This window comes from Lithobates pipiens, unplaced genomic scaffold (genome assembly GCF_037356315.1).
Source record: "Lithobates pipiens isolate NorthernLeopardFrog02 unplaced genomic scaffold, aLitPip1_a1.2 Scaffold_18, whole genome shotgun sequence".
NCBI lineage: Eukaryota > Metazoa > Chordata > Amphibia > Anura > Ranidae > Lithobates > Lithobates pipiens.
The window spans coordinates 629,704,156-629,729,561 of record NW_027507758.1 but is presented as its reverse complement, the minus strand read 5'-3'; the positions used below and the strand labels follow the sequence as shown (position 1 = coordinate 629,729,561).

The window sequence follows — 25,406 nt, the reverse complement described above, 5'->3', positions numbered from 1 at the left end:
TGAGAGGTAATGACTCCATTTTTATTTTTCTCCTGCTATCAATGACCAACACGGTACAACACTTCATCCATGTCTTTGGTGATCTCTGATCTCCTTAAGAACTGTTTCTTACATGATGAAGATCAGCCATGGAGTATATCTGAGGTGTATATCAGGGTGTGCTTCTTCCCCACATGAGAGCTGTGATGTCCAGCAACATTCATATAGAAGACATTTCCCGCACTCAAGGCACTAATACACCTCGAGGGTTGTGTGGGGTCCCTGATGTACAGGAAGACAGGACTTCAGTGAGGAACAATTCCCTCACTCAGGACCGGAATACGGCTTCTCCCCCGTGTGAGATCTCTGATGTCTGGAAAGACTGGATTTCTGTGTAAAGCATTTCCCGCACTCAGGACAGGAATACGGCTTCTCCCCTGTGTGAGATCTCTGGTGTTTGTAAAGACTGGACTTCTGTGTAAAACATTTCCCACACTCAGGACAGGAATACGGCTTCTCCCCTGTGTGAGATCTCTGATGTGTGTTCAGACTGGACTTCACTGAAAAACGTTTCCCACACTCAGGACAGTAATAAGGCTTCTCCCCTGTGTGAGATCTCTGATGTGTGTAAAGATCGGACTTCATTGAAAAACATTTCCCGCACTCAGGACAAGAATATGGCTTCACCCCCGTGTGAGATCTCTGATGGGTGTAAAGATTGACCACCTGTGAAAAACATTTCCCGCACTCAGGACAGGAATAAGGTTTCTCCCCCGTGTGAGATCTCTGATGTCTGTAAAGATGGGACTTCACTGAAAAACATTTTGCGCACTCAGGACAGGAAAATGGCTTCTCCCCCGTGTGAGATCTCTGATGTGTGTAAAGATCAGACTTCACTGAAAAACATTTCCTGCACTCAGGACAGGAATAAGGCTTCTCTCCTGTGTGAGATCTCTGATGTGCAGAAAGATCGGACTTCACTGAAAAACATTTCCCGCACTCAGGACAGGAAAACGGCTTCTCCCCCGTGTGAGATCTCTGATGTGTGTCTAGACTGGACTTCTGTGAAAAACATTTCCCACACTCAGGACAGGAATACGGTTTCTCCCCCGTGTGAGATCTCTGATGCGTGGAAAGATGGGACTTCACTGAAAAACATTTACCGCACTCAGGACAGGAATACGGCTTCTCCCCCGTGTGAGATCTCTGATGTCTGTAAAGATCGGACTTCGCTGAAAAACATTTACCGCACTCAGGACAGGAAAACGGCTTCTCTCCTGTGTGAGATCTTATATGCACATTAAGTTTGGATTTAGAAGGATAACACTTCCCGCACTCAGTACATGAAAACCTCTTCTCTTTTGGAAGGACGGCCCCGTCCCTCACAGTCTGAGGTTCCTCAGGATAAGAGGAATACGATGGTCCATCTACACTGTGTGGTGCCGGATGGACATTTGAGGTAGTCGGGTTTTCTCCTGGACTATACTGTGTGATGTCCTCATCTTCTACTTTACAGTCTGGAGACAAAGTGAGACAATCCTCTGAGGTTTTCCTCATCTCCCGTCCATCTACTAAAATAGAAACAAAAAGATTATTACTAGACATGAGCAGATTGGTTCCCCTAAACCAGGACTCCGCCCATATAGGGCAGTACAACTGGCCCTGTTGTATCAGGCCCGGGCCCGTTCAGCTCCACAATTTAATTTCTGCTTAAATAAATAAAAGACTTTTGCTAAACTACACCCCCGATTCTACTTGGTTATTAGGGTGAAATTTCCATCTGGTCAGCAGGGGGCCCAGGAGAAGAGAGAAGGAAACTTTTTCCCATTTTCGGGTGCAGGCAGATAAGTCCTTGTTGCATATTGAGCTGTACATATAGTTTTGCTGCTTATGCCGGCAGAGTGATCCTTTTGTGCAGCGCTCCCTCTGTAAGTGCAGTGGACTGAGGGAGAGTTTGACATGAGACAGGCAGACAGCTGAAAGGGAGCAGTGTGTGTAATGTGTGGGCGAGGGCACTACATGAGAAGACAGCGGAAAGGGAGCATGTGTAATGTGTGGGCGAGGGCACTACACGGGCAAACAGCTGAAAGGGAGCAGTGTGTGTGTGTGTAATGTGTGGGCGAGGGCGCTACACGGGCAGACGAAAGGGAGCAGTGTAATCGGTATCGGCGAGTACTTGATAAGAAGTACTGGTAATCGGTATTGGTGAGTACTTGATAATAAGGCCCCTTTCACACTGGGGCGGTTTTCAGGCGTTACAGCGCTAAAAATAGCGCCTGTGTAGCGCCTGAAAAAACCGGCCCCTTTCACTCCAGTGTGAAAGCCGGAGGGCTTTCACACTGGAGCGATGCGCTGGCAGGACGGTGAAAAAAGTCCTGCTAGCCGCATCTTTGGAGCGGTGAAGGAGCGGTGTATTCACCGCTCCTAAACCGCTCCTACCCATTGAAATCAATGGGACAGCGCGGCAATACCGCCAGCAAAGCGCCGCTGCAGCGGTGCTTGCGGGCGGTTTTAACCCTCTTTCGGCCGCTAGCGGGGGTTAAATCCACCCCGCTAGCGCCCACAGACCGCCGCTAAAACGACGATAAAGCGCCACTAAAAATAGTGGCGCTTTACCGCCGACGGCCGCACCACCCCAGTGTGAAAGGGGCCTTAGTATCGGTTAGGGATGAGCCGAACACCCTCCGGTTCGGTTCACACCAAAACTTTCGAACAGACCGAAAATTTGTGCGAACTTTAGAACTCCATTGAAGTCTATGGGACTCGAACGTTCAAACTAAAAAGTGCTAATTTTAATGGCTAATATGCAAGATATTGTCCTAAAAAGGGTTTGGGGACCCGGCTCATGCCCCAGGGGACATGGGTCAATGCCCAAATTTTTTTTTAAAACGGCCGTTTTTTCGGGAGCACTGATTTTAATGACGATTACAGTGAAATATTCCTTTAAATATTGTGCGTGGGGGGTGTCTGTAGTATGCCTGTGAAGTGCCACGTGTTTCCCGTGTTTAGAACAGTCCCTGCACAAAATTACATTTAACTGAAAAAAAAGTAATTTAAAACTGCTTGCGGTTTTAATGTCATGTCTGGTTCCGGCAATACGGATGAAAATCATTGAGAAAAAAATGGCATGGGTAGCCCCCCACCCATTACCAGCCCCTTTGGGTTCTGTACGGATATTAAGGGGAATCCCGCACCCAAATTAAAAAAAGAAAGGCGTGGGGCCCCCAGGCCCTATATACTCAGAACAGCAGTATACAGTTGGTTCAAACAAGACAGGGACTGTGTAGGTTTGTTGTTAAGTAGAATCTGTTTGTAATTTTGAACTGGTACATTTTTAAAGTGTAGCTCCAGTCAAAAAATCTATTTTTAAGCTTTTTGGAAAACATAGGGAAGGGTTATCACCCCTGTATAATTTTTTTTGTGGTCCGTCTTTTTTCATCTCACCTCCTGTTGTCTCCTTCCGTTTGCAAGTAGGAGACGTTTGTAAGTTGGATGTTTGAAAGTAGGGGCCTGCCCTATATGCTCTGCAGAAATGTGGGCCTAAGGTGTTGGTGTTGCCACAACACTGTAAGCCCTCAAAGTGACTCTTGGTGGGCGCTGGAGCGCCCTGGCGTGAACAATTATATCAAGAATTGAAATTACATGGCATTGTTGAACAGTGGTAGAAAAATTGGGCCTTTGGTGGTGGTGGTGCTGGTGCCACAACACTATAAGTCCTCACAGTTACTCTCGGTGGGCGCAGGAACGGGCCCTGCTGTGAAATATTATACAAGAATTGTAATTACATGCCCCTGTTAAACAGGGGCTGAAAAATTGGGCCTTAGGCACTGCTTCCTGGTGCCACGACACTGCAACTTCTCCCAGATACTCTAGTTGGAGTGCAGGAATGAGCCCTGCTGCAAAGCATTGCATCAAAAATTGTAATTATATGCCCCTGTTAACCACTTAACAACTGGGCCATAGCCGAATGACGGCTACAGGCGGTTGTTTAACTCTGGGAGGCCGTCATATGACGTCCTCCCAGAATTCCGCTCTCGCGCACCCCCTAGGGCGCGCACTCGAGAGCATCCGTGACCGCCGGGTCCACAGGACCCAGCGCATCACGGATCACAGTAAACGGCCGCTCATCGCGGCTGTTTACCACGTGATCGCTCCGTCAAATGACGGAGTGATCACTTGTAAACAAACCGGCGTCATGTTATGACGCCGGTTCCTCCCTCCCCCTCTCTGTACCGATCGGTACAGCGGAGGGGGAAGAGATCGGTGCCAGCAGCGCTGTGGGCTGCATCTGCAGTGCCCACATCGCTGCTCACCGAAATTTAACCCCTCAATTCCCTGCCATTACTCTGCAATACTCTGCAATACCCTGCAACACTCTGCAATGCTCTGCAACACCCGCCAATACCCTGCAACACTCTGCAATGCTCTGCAACACCCGCCAATACCCTGCAACACTCTGCAATGCTCTGCAACACCCGCCAATACCCTGCAACACTCTGCAATGCTCTGCAACACCCGCCAATACCCTGCAACGCTCTGCAACGCAATACTCTGCAACGCCATACTCTGAGATACCCAGCCATACTCGGAGATACCCAGCCATACCCGGAGATACCCAGCCATACTCGGAGATACCCAGCCATACTCGGAGATACCCAGCCATACCCGGAGATACCCAACCATACTCGGAGATACCCAGCCATACCCGGAGATACCCAGCCATACCCGGAGATACCCAGCCATACTCGGAGATACCCAGCCATACTCGGAGATACCCAGCCATACCCGGAGATACCCAACCATACCCGGAGATACCCAACCATACTCGGAGATACCCAGCCATACCCGGAGATACCCAGCCATACCCGGAGATACCCAGCCATACTCGGAGATACCCAGCCATACTCGGAGATACCCAGCCATAGTCGGTGATACCCTGCAATACCCAGCCATAGACACCCCCCCTCCCGCCGCCCTCCGGTGCTTCTACCGACTCGCCAATACCCCATATCTTACTGGAAAGAGGACCTGCCATGCCATATTCCTATTACAAGGGATGTTTAGATTCCTTGTAATAGGAATAAAAGTGATCAAAAAATTTATTTTTGGGGAAAAAAATGTCAAACTAAAATAAATAAAGTAAAATGAACAATAATTTTTTTTTTTTTTTTTAAAGCGCCCCTGTCCCCATGTGCTCGCAGAAGTGAACGCATACGTAAGTCCCGCCATATGAAAATGGTGTTCAAACCACACATGTGAGGTATCACTGCGAACGTTAGAGCGAGAGCAATAATTCTAGCCCTAGACCTCCTCTGTAACTCAAAACATATAACCAGTAAAAAAAAATTAAATCGTCGCCTATGGGGATTTTTAAGTAGCGACGTTTGGCGCCATTCCACGAGCATGTGCAATTTTGAAGAGTGACATGTTAGGTATCTATTTACTCAGCGTAACTTCATCTTTCACATTATGCAAAAATTGGGCTAACTTTACTGTGTTCTTTTTTTTTAAGCACAATAATGCGCAAATACCGTGCAAGATAAAAAGTTGCAACGACCACCATTGTATTCTCCAGGGTGTTTGCTAAAAAAACATATATAATGTTTTGGGATTCTATGTAATTTTCTAGCAAATAAATGATGATTTTTACATGTAGGAGAGAAATGTCAGAATTGACCTGGGTGCTCCAGAACGCCTGATGGCACTCCCTGCATGTTGGGCCTCTGTATGTGGCCACGCTGTGTAAAAGTCTCACATATGTGGTATCGCCGTACTCGGGAGTAATAGCAGAATGTGTTTTGGGGTGTAATTTGTGGTATGCATATGCTGTGTGTGAGAAATAAACTGATAATATGACAATTTTGAAAAAGTTAAAAAAATCTTGATTTTGCAAAGAATTGTGGGAAAAAATGACAACTTCAAAAAACTCATCATGCCTCTTACTAAATACCTTGGAATGGCTTATTTCCAAAAAGGGGTCATTTGGGGGGTATTTGTACTTTTCTGGCATGTTAGGGTCTCAAGAATTGAAATAAGTTGTCAGTACTTCAGGTATGATCAATTTTCAGATATTGGCACCATAGCTTGTGGACTCTATAACTTTCACAAAGATCAAATAATATCCACCAATTTGTACTTATTTTTACCAAAGATATGTAGTAGTATAAATTTTGGCCAAAATTTATGAAGAAAAAAATTACTAATCTGCTAAATTTTATAACAGAAACAAAGAAAAATTCATTTTTTTTTTACAGAATTTTCTGTATTTTTTCTTTTACAGCACAAAAAATAAAAAACTGAGTGGTGATTAAATACTACCAAAAGAAAGCTCCATTTGTGTGAAAAAAAGGACAAAATTTTCATATAGGTCCAGTGTTGCATGACTGAGTAATTGTCATTCAAAATGTGAGAGCACAGAAAGCTGAAAATTGGTCTGGTTATTAAGGGTGTTTAAGTGCCCAGTGGTCAAGTGGTTAAACAGGGGCTGAAAATTGGGCCTTAGGCACTGGTGCTGGTGCCACGACACTGCAACCTCTCCCAGATACTCTAGTTGGCATGCAGGAATGAGCCCTGCTGCAAAGCATTGCATCAAAAATTGTAATTACATGCCCCTGTTAAACGGGCTGAAATATTGGGCTGGTGGCCTCACCCAGAACCAAAAATGTTCTTCCAAGCTATCAGCAGGATCATTGAGGAGGAAGAGGATAGTCAGTCAACATAACAGGACAGTCACTCAGCATCAGCATAGGCAGTCTTGAAGGGATGTGACATTTCAAAAAAAAATATTCGGTTACATCAGCTTCAGGTGATTGGTAGCTGGTGGTGATCCAAGACTGATTCATCTTTATGAAGGTCAGTCGATCAACTGAGTCGGTGGACAGGCGCACCCTGTGATCGGTTACAGAGCCTCCAGCAGCACTGAAGGTGCGTTCCGAAAGAACGCTGGATGCAGAGCAGGCCAGTAGCTCAATTGCATACTGTGCAAGCTCTGGCCAGTGATCCATCCTCAAGACCCAGTATGCCAGAGGATTTTCAGTGGGAAAGGTGTCCAAGTCTGACCTTGCCCCTAGGTATTAGTGCACCATGTAAATCAGATGCTGGTGATGGTTGCTGGAACCGATCATACCTTGGGGCTGCGGACCTCCCAGTCTCTGGGAACGCATTGCATAGACCTTTCTGCAAGGCCTCACGGAGATGTCTCATCCTCTGCTCCCTCTGCAACGGCAAGATAAGGTCCACAACCATACCCTTGTACCGTGGATCAAGGAGAGTGGCCAGCCAGTAATGGTCCCTCTCCTTGATCCAAAGAATATGAGGATCCTTCCGCAGGCTTTGCAGGATCAGGGAGGCCATGCAGCGTAGGTTAGCTGAGGCATTGGGCCCGGAGTCCTCTGGGTCACTAAGGACAACATGATGCTCAGCCACCTCCTCCCAGCCACATACAAGCCCACGGGTTTCTTGGGACTGTAAATCATCCCTAAAAGACTGCTGCTGATGCTGAGTGCCAGGCTCCACTTCCATGCTGACACAAGCCTCCTCCTCCTCTTCCTGTGTGATGGGTGGAACAGCAGGAACACTGTCTGGATAAAGGGGGCCTTGATTGGCAAGGAAGTCCTCCTCTTCCTGCTTCTGTTCTGCCTCAAGTGCCCTGTCCATTATTCCATGCAGCGTGTGCTCCAACAGTTGGACAAGAGGTACAGTGTCACTGCTCACCATCCTTGTGGCCTCCTCAAATGGTGATAGGACAGTGCATGCATCCCTGATCATGCCCCACAGGCGTGGTGAAAAAAAACCGAGCTCCCCTGACCCTGGCACAGGTACTCATTGATGGCCCTCTGCTGCGTGTGCAGCCGCTGCAGCATGGCCAATGTTGAGTTCCACCTGGTGGGCATGTCACATATAAGGCAGTTCTTGGGCAGGTTCAACTCTTTTTGGAGCTTAGCCAGCCAAGCACTGGCATTAAATGATTGGCAGAAATGCACACAGACTTTCCTGGCCTGTAAGCCTGGGTACCTGCCCAAGAACCGCTGCACCACCAGGTTAAGGACATGAGCCACACAGGGCACATGGGTCAATTGTCCCTGTCGGAGGGCGGAGAGGAGGTTGGTGCCATTGTCTCAAACCACTATTCCTGGCTTAAGCTGGCGTTGGGTCAACCACCTCTTGGCCTGCCCCTGCAGAGTTGACAAAATATCTGCCCCAGTGTGGCTCCTGTCCCCCAAACAAACCAGCGCAAGCACGGCATGGCATCTTTTTGCCTGCTTACTTGTGTAGCCCTTTGAACGCCTACGGAGCACCGCTGGTTTCAAGGACAAAGCACTGGAAGAGGCCATGGAGGAAGAAGAAGAGGAGGGGGTGGAGGAGAGAGGTGTGCCACAACCAGTAGTAGCATTTTGGAGGAGTGGTGGCGGAACAACCTCCTACACTACTGCACCTTGTCCTGCATCCTTCCCAGCTGCCAGAAGAGTGACCCAATGGGCCGTGAAGGATAGGTAATGTCCCTGTCCATGCCTGCTGGACCATGAGTCAGCGGTAATATGCACCTTACTGCTGACCACCCTGTCCAGTGAGGCATGGACATTGCCTTCCACATGCCAGTAGAGAGCCAGAATCGCCTTCCGTGAGAAAAAGTGGCATTTGGGGACCTGCCACTGAGGAACCGCACATTGCACAAACCCACGGAAGGGGGCCAAGTCTACCAATTGAAAAGGCAGCAGTTGAAGTGCTAGCAATTTAGCCAAGCTAGCATTCAACCACTGGGCATGTGGATGGCTGGGAGTGAACTTCTTTTGACGGTCCAGCAGCTGGGGCAGGGAAATTTGTCTGCTACAATCGGACGTCTGTGTACTGCTAGCAGAGTGCCCGCAAGTACTTAGCTGTGACACACCTAATTCTACACCTTCATTCCTCTCAGTGCAGGTTTCAGAGAGGACTGAAGCTCTAGTGGGGTTGGAGATCCCAGGTGATGAGGAGCAAGGAGAGGTCCGCTTTGTTCTTTGGTGTGGGTCTTTAAGGTACGCTTGCCAATGAACTGCGTGGCAGGTCGACATATGTCTGGTCAAGCATGTGGTGCCCAAGCGGCTGATGTTTTGGCCACACGAGATACACTTGAAACATGAATGAATGAATGAATGAAATACGCACAATGTGAACTGAATCGCCTCTAGGCGCTGTATGTTGCATATGTTGCAAATAGCAGCGGTGTGATCTGATGCACTCATCTCAAAAAAGGCCCACACTAAAGAACTTTTGGAATAACGCGCAGAGGCAGCACCCTGCACAGGCAGAGCTCTGCAGTGTGATTCTGTCAGTGTGCTGCCCCTAAGCTGGCCCCCGGAGGGCATCCCACCTCGTTGGAGATGTGCCTCCTCCTCCTCCTCTCTCCTATCAGGCACCCATGTGGAGTCAGTGACCTCATTATCCCCTCCCTCTTCATCACTGATGCAAACCTGGCAGTATGCTGCAGCTGGTGGAACATGACTGCTAGATTGCTGTCCTTGAGCATCCCCTCTCTCTGCGCTCACGCTACTGCCTTCCTCTAGCTGGGTATCATCATCAGAGCCTTCAAAACGCTGGGCATCCTCCTGGAGATTATACCAAACACTGTGCTCAAACAGTTCGGGGGACTCCTCAGGAGGACACGGTGGGTCTAGGGAAGAAGTGACTGATGATATTGAGACGAGGGAAGAGGACGCATTGGCAGCTGCTTTGCTAGTACCCGGAGCCTGAGTGAGAGAGGATGAGGAGGATGAGGAGGGCTTGGTCATCCACTCTACCAAGTCTTCGGCATGATGTGGCTCAACACGTTCAGCTGCCGAAAATAAGGACAAGCGTGTCCCATGGCCATGTGCTGATGACGATGCACCGCGTCCACGACCAGCACTGTTGTCTCTAGACACAGAGCCTGCTTGCCCTCTTTTATTGGCTTGTGACTGTCTGCCTCTCCTTGTTGGCCTTCCAGACATAGTAATGTTCTAAAGGGAGATGGGAAAACCTGTAATTGGGTAGCTTTAGGTGCACACTGAGCAGATGACACAGTACACCGACTGTAACTACTGCAGCTGCCTGCCTGTGTTACAGAAACAGAACAACACCAGCAATAAGGGGTAGCTTCAGGTGTATACTGTGCAGGAGGCACACAACACCCACTGTAAATGCTGCAGATGCCTGTATTACAGAACACCAGCAAAATGGGGTATCTTCAGGTGTATACTGTGCTGGAGACACACAACACCCAATTTAACTGCTGCAGATGCCTGTATTACAGAACACCAGTAATAAAGGGTAGCTTCAGGTGTATATTGTGCTGGAGGCACACAACACCCAATTTAACTGCTGCAGATGCCTGTATTACATAACACCAGTAATAAAGGGTATCTTCAGGTGTATACTGTGCTGGAGGCACACAACACCCACTTTAACTCCTGCAGATGCCTGTATTAGAGAACACCAGCAATAAAGGGTAGCTACAGTTGTATTCTGTGCTGGAGGCACACAACACCCACTTTAACTGCTGCAGATTCACAAGAAAATAACACACTGTCCCTGCCTATCCTGCTCTCTCCCTGCACGCCGGAACACACTAAACAAGGCTGCCACGGTATTGATGAGTACTTGATAAGAAGTATCGGTAATCGGTATCAGTGAGTACTTGATAAGAAGTATCGTAATCGGTGAGTATTTGATAGGAAGTATTGGTAATCAGTATCAGTGAGTACTTTATAAGAAGTATTGGTAATCGGTGAGTACTTGATATGAAGTATTGGTAATCGGTGAATACTTGAAAAGAAATAGATATCGGTGAGTACTTGATAAGAAGTATCGGTGAGTACTTGATAAGAAGTAGTGGTAATCGGTATCGGTGAGTACTTGATAAGAAGTATCGTAATTGGTAAGTACTTGATAGGAAGTATTGGTAATCGGTATCGGTGAGTACTTGATAAGAAGTATCGTATCGGTGAGTACTTGATAAGAAGTAACGTAATTGGTGAGTACTTGATAAGAAGTATTGGTAATCGTTATCGGTGAGTATTTGATAAGAAATATCGTAATCGGCGAGTACTTGATAAGAAGTATTGGTAATCGGTAAGTACTTGATAAGAAGTATCGTAATCGGTGAATACTTGATAAGAAGTATTGGTAATCGGTGAATACTTGATAAGAAGTATTGGTAATCGGTGAATACTTGATAAGAAGTATTGGTAATCGGTGAATACTTGAAAAAAAAATAGATATCGGTGAGTACTTGATAAGAAGTATCGGTATCGGTGAGTACTTGATAAGAAGCAGGGCCGTCTTTAATATTGATTGGACCCTGGGCAAAAGTCTTCTTGGGGGGCCCCCCCATGAAATTTTGCTCTCCACCTGCTCTGAGACATACAATAAATAGAAGCTAGACTTAAAATCTGTTTACTGTATCAGATCAGGCAGCAATTGTGATTTTTTTGCCAGTGGTTACAGCATATCATTACTGCTTAATGACTGGTTGCTAGAGGTTACATCACACATTACGCCTCACTGATTAGTTGCTAGAGGTTACAGCAAATAATTTCTGCTTATTAGTTGGTTGCTAGAGATTGCTGTAAAGTAATACTGCTCACTGATTGGTTGCTAGAGGTTACAGCACATCATCTCCTCACTGCAGGGGAGCATGATACACATATGAATGCCACCTTTATTTACATATGAATGCTGCTGGCTGCATCTATTTACTTAGTAATGCCACCACAATTTACATATGAATGCCGGTTATTTACATGTAAACACAGGATCCGCAGGTGAGTCATTTGTACACAACAATAGGGCAGAGGTGGGCAGCATTAGTACCATCATTTCACACTGAGATATCGGGACACAAAACAGGACTAAAACTTCAAGGGACAAAGGAATTTACACTGGGATAGTTGGCAAGTATGAGGCAGCTGCTTTGGGCCCCACAACAATGACAGGGCCCAGGGCAGCTGCCCCTTTTGCCCTGCCTTAAAGACGGCCCAGATAAGAAGTATTGGTAATCGGTATCGGTGAGTACTTGATAAGAAGTATCGGTAATCGATATCAGTGAGTACTTGATAAGTAGTATCGGTAATCGGTATCAGTGAGTACTTGATAAAGAAGTATCGGTATTATACTCAGTCTTAAAAAAGTGTTATCGGGACAACCCTAAGTACAGCCAGAACCGAGTCATCACCCAACAGCCATGTGACACTGTGCTCGAGCCATACACCACCCGCTGTTCTCTGATGATCAGAATGATGAGATGTTACTTGTGTTTGGTGGGGCAGTGAAATCACACAGCTGAGCCGAGTTTTTACTGCCCCCAACCACTCTGCTTTAAGAACCTTTCACCCAAACTTTCCAGTTAGGCCCAGCTGTCAGTTTCTCATGTGGATCTGATTGAAGGTCTATGAGAGGAGAAGAAAGGGATGGTCAGACCTAAACATGACAGATCTGAGGTTATCATGATGGACATCTGACTACCCATAGAGCCATCATAAGTGTGCCCCGTGGTGTGCGCGCCCCGTGGTGTGTGTGCCCCCCATGGTGTGTGCACCCCGTGGTGTGTGCACCCCGTGGTGTGTGAGTCCCGTGGTGTGCACGCCCCGTGGTGTGTGTGCCCCGTGGTGACCACGCCCTTTTTTGTGATATGGAACTGCCTCGCTTTAACTGACAATTGCGAGGTCATGCGACGTTGTACACAAATAAAATGTACTGTAGGTCCTTTTTTTCCCCACAAATAGAGCTTTCTTTTGGTGGGATTTGATCACCTCTGCGGTTTTCATTTTTTGCGCTTTAAACAAAGAGCGACAATTTTTAAGATTTTTTTTTTACTTTCTGCTATTATACATTGCGGCGGACAGATTGGACACCTTTTTGGGACCATTGACAGCGATCAGAGCTAAAAAATAGCCACTGATTACTGTATAAATGTCACTGGCAGGGAAGGGGTTAACCCTAAGGGGCGATCAAGGGGTTAAGTGTGTTCCCTCGGTGTGTTCTAACTATAGGGGGGGTGGGCTACCAGGGACATGAGAGAGATCAGTGTTTCCGATCACTGGGGACAGAAGGTCTCTTTTATGTCATCTGTCAGAACGGGGATCCACCTTGTTTACAAAGGCAGTGCCCCGTTCTGTGTCTGTAATAGGCGATTGCAAGCCGCTGGCAAACATTGGGTCCACCCAGCCCTGGGCACGCCCCCACAGCCTGCACCTGCTGCCTTAGAGCTGCTACAGTGATTTGCAAATGAGAGCCAACCTGACGACCGCAAGCGGTTAAAGTCAGCTGCAGCATTCTCATGAGCAGGGATGGGCTGAGCCATGTTCAGATCCAAGTCTAATCACATTTATAACAGGCTGCATGAGGAGAAAAATCATTTGAAGACAAAGCTGCATTTTTTTCTAAGGCAGGTGGACGGAGTCATTGGGCCCAGTCGGGTGTACGGGGCCCCATGATTTCCAACAACGGCCCTGAATCCGCCCACATCAGGCAGCTTTGTCTCTGAGGATCTTACAATTCCCCCCTCAAGGTAACTAGTAAATGGGTCCTCTGATCTCCTACCAGATCATTTCTTTATTCATGGACCTTAGTCAGAGAGTGAGGAAACAACGAGAACTGTCTTTTATAGGAGTGACAGTGATGAGGGGATTATAGGACGAGTGTCCCCTCCCCCTCTATCACTCATTGCCATCTTCCCAACACAAGAAGTCCTGCACTTCCTTATTTAGTCCATGATTTAGTCATGAATAACAGCGGGGCTGAGCCCCACCAGAGGTCAGAGAGTGAGGATGGGGGGAGAACAACCAAGATGAAGACTGGACTGATCCTGAAGACCTCCATCATTGGGTTATTGACTCCTCCCTCATTATCACTTTCTATTTAAGGTTCTAAAGTTTGAGGATGTTATCACATTATTATCAACATGTAAAAGTCTGTGCTCCAATCAAATCATCAGATATAAAATGTCCAGCTGGTAGGAAATGGGTGCAAAAGGACTAGGGGCTATGTAATGTACAACTTATTATATAGGATACAACAGATAGGATTTTATAGTATCAGAAAGATTTACTGTACAACATAGAGTGTATAGTGCAGGGGTCAGGAGTATGTAATATACAATATAAATTATATAGTATAAGGGTCAGGACTCATAATAGTGGAAGATTCATTTTTTACATGAGACAAGTTGCAGAGGTCCCACACCGCTGCCTCCCATCTCCTGAGACTGCACTCAGTGACTCCCTCCACCCGGCACAGCCAGAAAACAATAGAACAAGTAATCCTGGGAGAATTGTTCTGTGAGACATCTTGCCATAACCGGGTATGGGGCAGAAGACCCAAAGCACATCCCCGAGGTGCCTAGATCTAGTAACACCTATGGTGAAAATTAACATTTTACTTTCAGCTGATCCCCAGAATCTCCATAAATCCAGTCTAGATACATAAATTGTGTCTGCAGCACAGAGAAGGAAGATTATCTGAGAGAAATACAGGAATACAGGACGGGGAACACAGCTCAGGAAAGTGACCAGGGGATTACAGGCTGATATCACCCAGTCCCCGCCCTACTCTGGACCAATCAGTGAGCAGTATGGGTGGAGGAATGTATTTAGTGTTTCTGACCCACCTGTGCTGATCTCTGTAGGAGTGTACTCCTCTATAAATGTCCCCGTTATTCCATCCTCCTCCATAGACTGCTGATCATCCCTCACATACCTCTCTTCTTCTTCTGCTTTCACCTCAAATTCTATATCGATTGGATCTCCACTCTAAATCAAGAAAATGAGAGAGAATATCATCTGTAAGATAGAAGATTTATTATTGTGATATCACATAGAAAATCCACACATTGTCACACAAGTCCATGTTCTAGATGCTCTGTCCCACCAACCTTGTAACAGTGGGGGATGGTGTGATCTTCCTGTGTGGAATCCCGGGAATACAGAGGACGGGGACATCTCTCGGGTGGGTTCCTGGTATTAGGTGGCTCCATCATATCCTTGTGTCCTTCTGAAAGCTCCTCCATCACTCCATACTCCTCATCCTCCTCTTTATACTCTTCTTTAACATCAATATTATCATCCCTGATGTTTCCACTCTGAATATATAATAAAACATTCATTGTAACAATCATGCTGTGTATAAATCAGAACTACCAATAATTGTCAATCATCTACCTGATGATGGTGGGGGATGGTGTGATCTTCCTGTGTGGAATCCCGGGAATACAGAGGACGGGGACATCTCTCTGGTGGGTTTCTGTAGCTGGATGACTCCACCATGGTGTCCTGGTACAGATCTTTGTGTTCTTTTAGAAACTCCTCCATCACCCCATCCTCATCATCCTCCTCTTTTATCTCTTCTTTAACGTCAATTTTAGAATCTCTCAGTTTTCCACTCTGAATATATAATAAAAATGACATCAAAGGTAACAACAGAGATAATGTACAGATCCTAATGATACTATCAGTGATTGTTCCTCATCTACCTGATGATGGTGAGGGATGGTGTGATCTTCCTGTGTGGAATCCCGGGAATACAGAGGACGGGGAGATCTCTCTGGTGGGTTCCCATTACTGGATCCATCTGTAGGAAACACACACACTGACTGAATACATTGTTTCTATGTGTTTATCAGATGATGGGGGATCTAGGTGGAGCCTCCGTACTGCTCTCTCCTTTACAATAAAGTCTCCTCTTACCCGGTGATGTGAGGGGCGGCTGATTGTCCATCATAACGTCCTTGTAGAGATCCTTGTGTCCTTCTAAATACTCCCACTCCTCCATGGAGAAATAGACAGTGACATCCTGACACCTTATAGGAACCTGACACACACAATGATACAGTCACCATCCACACACATCCCTTGTCTGTTACTGGATAATGTCCCAGAATTCCCAGAATCCTCCTCACCTCTCCTCCATCATCTCTCTGGTGACTTCTAGAATCTTCTTTGTATTTCTCTATTCTATCAGGGAGGGAGGTGGAGGCAATGTGATGGTCATATGATCTCCAGACTTCACAGGAGGAAAACTCTAGATCTGAACACAAAGAGAAAAATCAAATGATATTCCCAGAATCCTCCTCACCTCTCCATTCAAGTCTCCATTTTATTAAAGCCTCACTTCAGGTTCAATTTACCCAGAAAAGACCCCAACACTTTGCAGGTTAAAAGCTTGTTACAGACATTATGGGTTCATTACATACAACACAGGATCAACAGTCCCACTATGCTAGTGAGGATGCCAAGGGTCCGCCCACATCCTAAAAAGCCAGATGGAGGGACATTTGGAGAAGGAGCTGTGAGGTCAGTGTGATGTCATCGGACATATAGACTCTGGATGGATGGACATTGGGAGGTGGAGCTGTGAGGTCAGTGTGATGTCATAGGACATATAGACTCTGGATGGAGGGACATTGGGAGGAGGAGCTGTGAGGTCAGTGTGATGTCATAGGACATATAGACTCTGGATGGAGGGACATTTGGAGGGGGTGATTTGAGGGGTCCTCTATATGAGGCTCCCATGCAAACCAAATCATTGTTCCTGGGTGTGTCCTTCCTCTCCTAAACTGAAGAGTGAACTTTGACCTTTACCATATAGAAATCTGTCAGGAATGTGTGAAAGTAAGCTCTCATGTGATCAGGTGAGGTGCGGAGGAACGGAGTGTAAATAGCAGACAATTTTCTCCAGAGCTCCTAATGGTGGGGATGGATTTTGCTGAGTGCTGGTGCCAAGTTTCCACCCCCCCAGGATCACTGCAGGTGTGGAGAAAAGCTGTGTAAGAGGATATGGAGGAGAGATGAGGAGGAGATCCAGGAAACAGGATAAAGGTCAGGACAAGCAACAGACGAGATCATCCAAGAGATGAAGCCGGGGTCACTACACAGAAAATCAATCCAAGGAAACAACAGGCAGGACGAGGAATAGCAAGAAGGAGCTCAGAGACAAATGAGAATATTGCTCAGCCAATGGGAGATGATCTCAGCATGACTTACATAACCACTTCAGCCCCGGAAGAATTTACCCCCTTCCTGACCAGACCACTTTTTGCGATTCGGCACTGCGTCGCTTTAACTGACAATTGTGCGGTCGTGCAATGTTGTACCCAAACAAAATTTAGGTCCTTTTTTTCCCCACAAATAGAGCTTTCTTTTGGTGGTGACTAACAAAAATCTACTATGACTGACAAAAATAAAAATCAATCGTGATACATATACATAATTAGTGCATATACATTCTAAACAGTTACGCTCAAACAAATAAATAATTAGAAGAATTCATTGAAGTAAAAATAAATTGAATATAAACATAAATAAATGTGAACAGTTCATAAACTGGTAAAGTGCTTGAAAGTAGAAATGTGCAAAAATAAAAAATTAAAAAACATAAACATATGTGCCCAATAAAGTGTTCTCAAATAAACGGAAAATAAGTGCAGCAGTCCATTAAATTGAAGATATTCCTCCAGTTAAACTCAGTGTAGAGTATAGGCTTCCTTCACCACCACTGTGCTAGTTAACAATCTGAATGTGCGCTTACCAAACCATAAAGGAATCTGGGCATATATGATTAAGATTCCCAAGGGACCATCAAATCAGGACAGCATCACACCCTTCAGACGACCTCCAATGGTAGGATCACTGTTTCCATGTGTTCATCTCTAGAGATGGACACTCTAACAGTTTTTATTTTTTGCGCTATAAACAAAAAAAGAGTGCCAATTTTGAAAAAAAAACGCATTATTTTTTACTTTTTGCTATAATAAATATCCCCCAAAAATAGATAAAAAACATTTTTTTCCTCAGTTTAGGCCTATACATATTCTTCTACATATCTTTGGTAAAAAAAATTGCAATAAGCGATTATTGATTGTTTTGCGCAAAAGTTATAGCGTTTACAAAATAGGGGATTGTTTTATGGAATTTTTATTCATTTTATTTTTTTTAATGGCGGCGATCAGTGATTTTTATCATGACTGTGACATTATGGCGGACACTTTGGACATTTTTGACACTTTTGGGACCATTGTCATTTATATAGCAATCAGTGCTATACAAATGCAGTGATTCCTGTGTAAATGACACTGGCAGTGAATGGGTTAACCACTGAGTGGCAGTGTAGGGGTTAAGTGTGTCCTAGGGGCATGTTTCTAACTGCGGAGGCCGTGGCTATGTTTTACAGATAACTGATCTCTGCTCCAATCATATGGAGCAGAGATCAGTGTCACTTGTTGCTAGGCAGAACGGGGAGATGCTGTTTACATCGGCATCTCCCCATTCTTCCTCTCCGTGAGGCGATCATGGGTATCCCCGCGGCGATTGAGTCCGCGGGATCCGGGACCGGACTCATGGAGCTTCCCACTGGTGCGCCCCCCACCGCCTCTTAAAGGGCAATGGACAGGTACGTGATTTTGCCTATACGTGCCCTTCTGCCGATGTATATCGGCGTGAGGCGGTCAGAAAGCAGATGATGAAGGAGATGAGGGGGAGGGGAGGAAGTCATTTAAGGCGGGGCTTAATAAATCTGCTTTTAATTTAGGAACCAGCTAAAAAAGTTGGGAGACAGGTTGTTGTTTTTTAGGACAGTGTGGGTTGTCAGTGCCTGGAGCAGGGCAAGTAATTTGTGAGTAATCTGTGAGGTGCAGAACATAGGACACGGGGTGCAGGAGATGGATGCATGCAATAGGGTGCAGGACACAGCACATGGGGTACAGGATACCAGAGAAGGGTGTGCAGGTCACCGCAGGACATGGGATGCAGGAGAAGGGAGCAGAACACAGGACATGGGAACAGGTTACAGAATGCAGGATACGGGGTGTAGGGTACAGAATGCAGGTAATGGGATACAGGGTACCGGAGAAGGGAGCAAGACATGGGCTGCAGAATATGGGGTTTGGGGTGCAAAACATGGGGTACAGAAAGCAGGACATGTGGTGCAGGGTGCAGAACACAGGACATGTGGTGCAGAGTGTAGAACACAGGACATGTGGTGCAGAGTGTAGAACACAGGACGTGGGGTGCAGAGTGTAGAACACAGAACATGGGACGCAGAACACAGGACATGGGGCACAGGACATGTGGTGCAGAACACAGGACATGGGGTGCAGAAAGCAGGACATAGTAAATAAATAAATGTAACGCTATGTGTAAAAATATATATCTAAAGTGCAAATTTCTAAAATAAATAAATCTTACATATAAATGAATAGTCTATAAAATAAAAAAAATGAAGAAATGAAACATGAAAAACTCTCCTTGTGATCAGTGTATCCACACAATTCCACCACAGTGACTGTTCGTCCTCAAAAGTAGTGCACACCACCACCAGTAAAAATGCACGCTCACCTCCCAGATGAGTCAAAACTCATATGCGGATCTCCCCACAAGCTGTTTTCTCTCACTTCCTCATCTGGTGTATTTTTACTGGTGGTGGTGTGCACTACTTTTGAGGATGAACAATCACCGTTGTGGAATTGTGTGGGTACACTGATCACAAGGAGAGTTTTTCATGTTTAATTTCTTCATTTTTTTAATTTTATGGACTTTTCATTTATGTAGGATTTATTTATTTTAGCGATTTGCACTTTATATTCATATATATTTTTACACATAGCGCAACATTTATTTATTTACTATCTATTTTGAAATTAGTGTGGTGTACCACACTAATGTTTAGCAGCTGTGCACATTTATTATTAGGTTATCTTATTTAAACATCACAATATTTTTTACTTGTGCCGCTGATTGTTTCATTTTATAGAACGCAGGACATGATGTGCTGGGTGCAGAATGCAAGACATGTGGTGCAGGTCACTACAGGACATGGGGTGCAGAACACAGGACATGGGGTGTAGGACAGTAATGTAATCCCCCCTCCCCCTGTATCCTCCTGCATGTCCTGTACATCTCCCCCAGCAGTGTGTGAGAGCAGAGTGGATGGAGAAGACATCTTGTGTACATAAAGCAGCATGTCCCTCCCTGGCTGGTCTCTTAGCTGGCTGTTTTGCAGGCTTGTCCTGGTTCCTCCTGTAAGGACCCTGTAGTCCTGTTTCTCAGCACCTTGTGGGGATCTTTGTGGCAGTGCCGAGGTGGCAAAATTTTGGAGATTCGGTCCTCTCCTTCCTCTCTGTTCTGCCAGAGGGCTCTGCAGGGACACAGGCAGCTGTGGGTGGAAGCAGGAGCCGATGGTGACAGTAATGCAGCAGCGGAAAGGAGAAAGATCCGCAGCGGGAGCTCAGTGAGATGGGTCCTCTCATGCCGCTGTTCTGCCCAGTCCACCCCTCACTTCACAGGTTGGGTGCCATCATCTCCCACCTCCTCCTCCCCTCACCCTCCAGCCTGGCCCTGCTCCAAGCCACATTCCTGTCTGAATAATGTGTCCGAGTTTCAGGCAGAAACATTATTCAGACCAACAGTGAGAATGGGCTGACAAGAGCCCAGGGGCGAGGACACCATTTCTAGTCACCATGGTGACCTGGGATTTGTTGAGCCCTGACTTATGGTGACCACAGAGACATGGAAATTCAGCTGGTTCAGCAGGGATCGGTCACATTTCTATCCATGTGTGGTCACTGCTGGATAAAAGTCACTCGATCAGCAGCTGCAGCCAATAGATGATCTGTGTATTCTGAGAGTGGAGGAACGCCCCCCATTGTCAGAATACAATAGTGCAGTGGGGAGGATCCCCCATCCCCCTCCAATGTGTGGATTGAGGAATCAGTTCAGATTTGTTTGCTCAGCCCGCTGGCTGAACGATTAAACTGAACCATGTATGGCCAGCTTTGGAAGCAAGAAATATTCATTAGTGATGGGCTCGGGTGTGTTGGAAACCCCACATTCCAGATCCCGCCATGAAGCCGACACTGCACAGCGCTAATCACAGGCTGTGACGGAACCTATCCCCCACACTCCACTTGAGTGCTTCCGTCAATAAACCGCTTCCTAAGTCTAGGAACACATGAGTCCAATGGATCTGGCTATGGGGACCCCCAAGAACCAGACAACACCAGTCTTGGAGTACATCAGGAATAGCCTTTTATTTGAGATCTCACGCAAATATATACAGCAGGATGACTAAAACCTAACCTAATTAGGATGAGCTAATTATCTAATCATTGACCCAGACTAGTTGACTGAGAGATAAGAGTTTTCAGGGTAAGACTTTACATCTTCTAGCTCACTGACTGACTATTCAATACACATTACCATAAACATCCACACAGGGTTAATTAGCACAAACAACAATGTGTGGAATACTCTTACAAGCCAGACTAGACTCATTTACACAACAGACAGGTGGCTGGAGTTGCTGATATTAGCATCTAACAGTTTGTGTCCCAACAGTATGATTCAGTCACTATTGCTAACATGGCATACACATATCCAGAGTCTGTGTGTCTTGGGGGGGACATGGACCTGAATCCAAGTAACACCACCTCAGGGGTCCCCAGGCATACAGCTCACAAAGAGCACCGCTCCCCCAAATGCCAGGGCCCATAATCGGTGGGGAAGAGGCTGGCATTCAGTCCCCTCCAAAAGCCTCTGTCCCGGGTGAGTCTGTCACACAGGCAGTGAGACATTTCCTGCTCTGCAACTGCACAGATTGGGAAATGTTTCACTGCCTGTGATTAGCGCTGTGCAGTGTCGGCTTCCTGGCGGGATCCGGAATATGGTGTTTCCAACACACCCGAGCCCATCACTATTCATCATCAAATGATCCCCCTGAAGGGGTTAATCTAGGTTTCCACACTATATATGTGTGTATCATCATCTGCTGGAGATAAAAGACATCACAGTGACTATGGAGGAAGAGGACGGACATGACGGGGGGTTACTGGGTGTAAATAGAAAATAAGATCTTATTACCTCATCTGCTGCGTCTTCCAGTAATGTCTTCTCTCTACGTCCTCCTGACTCACCTCTCACCCGGAGCTTCCTGTCTGTACCTGACATCACTTCCTGTCTGTCCCTGACATCGCTTCCTGTCCTCAATGAAGACTTCCTGTCTTCTGAGAGTGGAGCTCCACATTTGACAGGAAAGTGGCCTCCACTCCACTCTTTTTTTTTTGTTTGTTTAAAGTGGTTGTAAACACTTACAGACCACTTTGACCTACAGGTAAACCTAGATTAAGGCTTACCTGTAGGTCCAAGAAATATCTCCTAAACCTACACGGTTTAGGAGATATTTGCAAGAAGACAGGCACCGCTGTCTACGGCGCATGCGCTGTAGACAGCGGCGCGCAGGCACACTGAGCATGCCGCTTCTAACGGTGATATACCGCAAGTGGCGGCTACTGTGCGCATGCGCGGGAGTGACATCATTGCGGCTCTGGCCAATCACAGTGCAAGAAGAAGGAGGACCGCATCGGGGGCTTCATTCTCAGGTAAGTTATTAATAATGAGCTAGTATGCTATGCATACTAGCTCATTATGCTTTTGCCTTGCAGGGTTTATTTTTATTTTTTTTGAATGGGTTAACTTCCTCTTAGAAACAATGTTTCCGGTCACATCTGCATTTCCTGATGATATCTGGCTGCAGACTGGAGCTCCACTCTCCACAGGAGTCATGGGATCTCCACAGATTTATTTTTTTTTTTTAAATCAACTTTAACCCTTTTGCTGGCAGAATCTTTTTTTTAATCTTTTTTCATTTTCTGCACACGTTCAAAAAAATCATTGTAGGCCTGAAGATTACATAAAAACCCCAAAACATGATATATTTTCGGAAAGCAGACACCCTAGAGCAGTGATGGCGAACCTTGGCACCCCAGATGTTTTGAAACTACACTTCCCATGATGCTCATGCACTCTGCAGTGTAGTTGAGCATCATGGGAAATGCAGTTCCAAAACATCTGGGGTGCCAAGGTTCGCCATCACTGCCCTAGAGAATAAAATAGTGGTAAGTTCCAATTTTTAATGTCATACGATATTACCACAAATACACTAAAGTTAACTCTAGGGCAAAGAAATGCAAGGAATTACCCAATTTTGGTAAAATATAAAAGATGAGGTCGCACCAAGTAAATAGATACTCAACATGTCACACCTTAAATTTGTGTGTGCCCCTGAATGGCAACAAATTTCTGTACCCTATATTTTCTATAGGGGATGGTTCAAAAGCCCCCTATAGGTCATCAGTTTAGTATTATGGTGGAGGTCTGGTGATAGAATTATCGTTCTCATTCCGGCGTGTGCGGCGATATGTAACATATGTATCGCAATAAATGTTGTCAAGTGTAGGCACCCCTGACACTTGTGTTTACAATCATATGTGTGTATATGTGGAGGTAGGGGACTCAACAATTTTTTTGGGGGGGGGGGGGGGGGATTTTATGTGCTTTGGTGTAAGTTAAATTTTTTGTTAAACCACTTCACCTCGAGAAGATTTACCCTCTTCATGACCAGGCCATTTTTTGCGATGCAGAATAATATAATATAATAAATAATAATGCTGGAGATTTTGGAGGAATCATATACAGGAAGAGGCCAAGAGTTTGTTGATGAGACCCCCCTTGGCATTGGAAGGAGAGACTATCAATAGGAATTTTAAACCAAAATCAAGCTTCTGGAATAAGGGCAACTTCATACCCACTTTTTATGAGGTTGTGATGGAAGAGTTTAGGAAGATGTGTGGTGACAAAGGTTACAAATATAAAAAGGGACATGAAGTGGGTATGGAGGGCCCTCTGAGCAGCCTGAGAAAGAATTCAGAAATTGTAATAAGAAAAGCAGATAAAGGTGGAGACTTTGTCATACAAGATAGGGATCAATATCTGGAAGAAGCATTTAGGCTGATTGGTGATACAAACACCTACGAAAGACTCCTATGGGACCCAATAATTTGTGTTCATAGAAGTATTATTCATTATCCATTATTGTATTTGTATTTATTAATTTCAGTATTGCTGCATACATGCATGTATAGGCTTGTATTTGCATCTTTATATATGTACATGTCTATATATGTTTTAATGGTTTTTAGTATTGGTTAACCACTTAAGGACCGCCGTATTGCCAATGTACATCATTACAATGGCACAGGCAGGCACAAGCACGTACATGTACGTGCCTGCCTTCCAGCGGGTGGGGGGTCCGATCGGACCCCCCACCGCTAGATATGGCGGTCCGGTTCGCTGCAGGAGCGATCCGTGATGAGGGGATGGCCGTTGGTTTCTGGCCATCCCCTCTCGATCGCTCCTGGCCAATGAGAAGCTTCCTCCCACTGTGTATTGTATACACAGGAAGGAGGAAGTGATGTCATTCTCCTCGGGGCGGTTTTTTTGACTACGAGGAGAAGACAGAAAGTAAGTGTGCACCAACACTACACTGACATGTAGGTACACACAGGCACACAACCCCCCCCCCCGATCGCCCCCGCCCCCCCACCAGTCACAGTGTCACTGATTGCAGTGATCATTTATTTACTGATCACTGCATTCAGTGTCAGTTGTAAAAGTAAAAACTGTCAGGGCAGTTAGTGTTAGGTCCAGGGTAGCCCCCTATCACCCCCCAATAAAGGTTTAACCCCCTGATTGCCCCTAGAGTTAACCCTTTCACCCCCTTTTGCCAGTGTCACTAAGCGATCATTTTTCTGATCGCTGCATTAGTGTCGCTAGGTAGCTAGTTATTTTTTTAGGTTCACCGCCATGTTTTTATAGCACTAGGTACCCCGATATACTACCCAATAATGGTTTTAACCCCCTGATTGCCCCTAGTTAACCCTTTCACCCCCTTTTGCCAGTGTCACTAAGCGATCATTTTTCTGATCGCTGCATTAGTGTCGCTAGGTAGCTAGTTTTTTTTTTAGGTTCGCCGCCAGGTTTTTATAGCGCTAGGTACCCCCATATACTACCCAATAATGGTTTTAACCCCCTGATTGCCCCTAATTAACCCTTTCACCCCCTTTTGCCAGTGTCACTAAGCGATCGTTTTTCCGATCGCTGCATTAGTGTCACTAGTGCCGCTAGGTAGCTAGTTATTTTTTTAAGTTCACCGCCAGGTTTTTATAGCGCTAGGTACCCCCATATACTACCCAATAATGGTTTTAATCCCCTGATTGCCCCTAGTTAACCCTTTCACCAGCGATCACAGTATAAGTGTCACTGGTGACGCTGGTTAGCCAGTTAGTTATTTAGGTTCCCCGTCAGGTTTTTATATAGCGCCAGGGACCCCCATATACTACCTAATAAAAATTTGAACCCCCTGATTGCCCCTAGTTAACCTTTTCACCAGTGATCACCGTATAAGTGTTACGGGTGACTCTGGTTCGTTTGCTTTTTATAGCATCAGGGCACCCACCATTTATTACCCAATAAAGGTTTAACCCCCTGATCACCCGGCGGGTGATATCAATTAGGTTTTAGGGTCAGGGTCTGCAACCCCACACCATAATCCCCTCTCCAACAAACAACCCCCACCATAACTCCCCCTCC

At 45.9% G+C, this 25,406-nt stretch overlaps 1 protein-coding gene across 1 annotated transcript; it reads right to left on the bottom strand.

Annotated features, from left to right (window-relative positions):
• LOC143989586 (uncharacterized) lies at positions 1–21,930 on the bottom strand. Its single transcript, XM_077489785.1, has 8 exons — positions 21,840–21,930; positions 15,887–16,014; positions 15,675–15,798; positions 15,461–15,558; positions 15,150–15,371; positions 14,864–15,070; positions 14,600–14,741; positions 1–1,550 (listed from the first exon to the last, which is right to left on the bottom strand). Exons 3-8 carry the CDS (start codon positions 15,757–15,759, stop codon positions 304–306), a joined length of 2,001 nt encoding a protein of 666 aa, XP_077345911.1. The 5' UTR covers positions 15,760–15,798; positions 15,887–16,014; positions 21,840–21,930; the 3' UTR covers positions 1–303.
• Between the last annotated feature and the right edge of the window lie 3,476 nt (positions 21,931–25,406).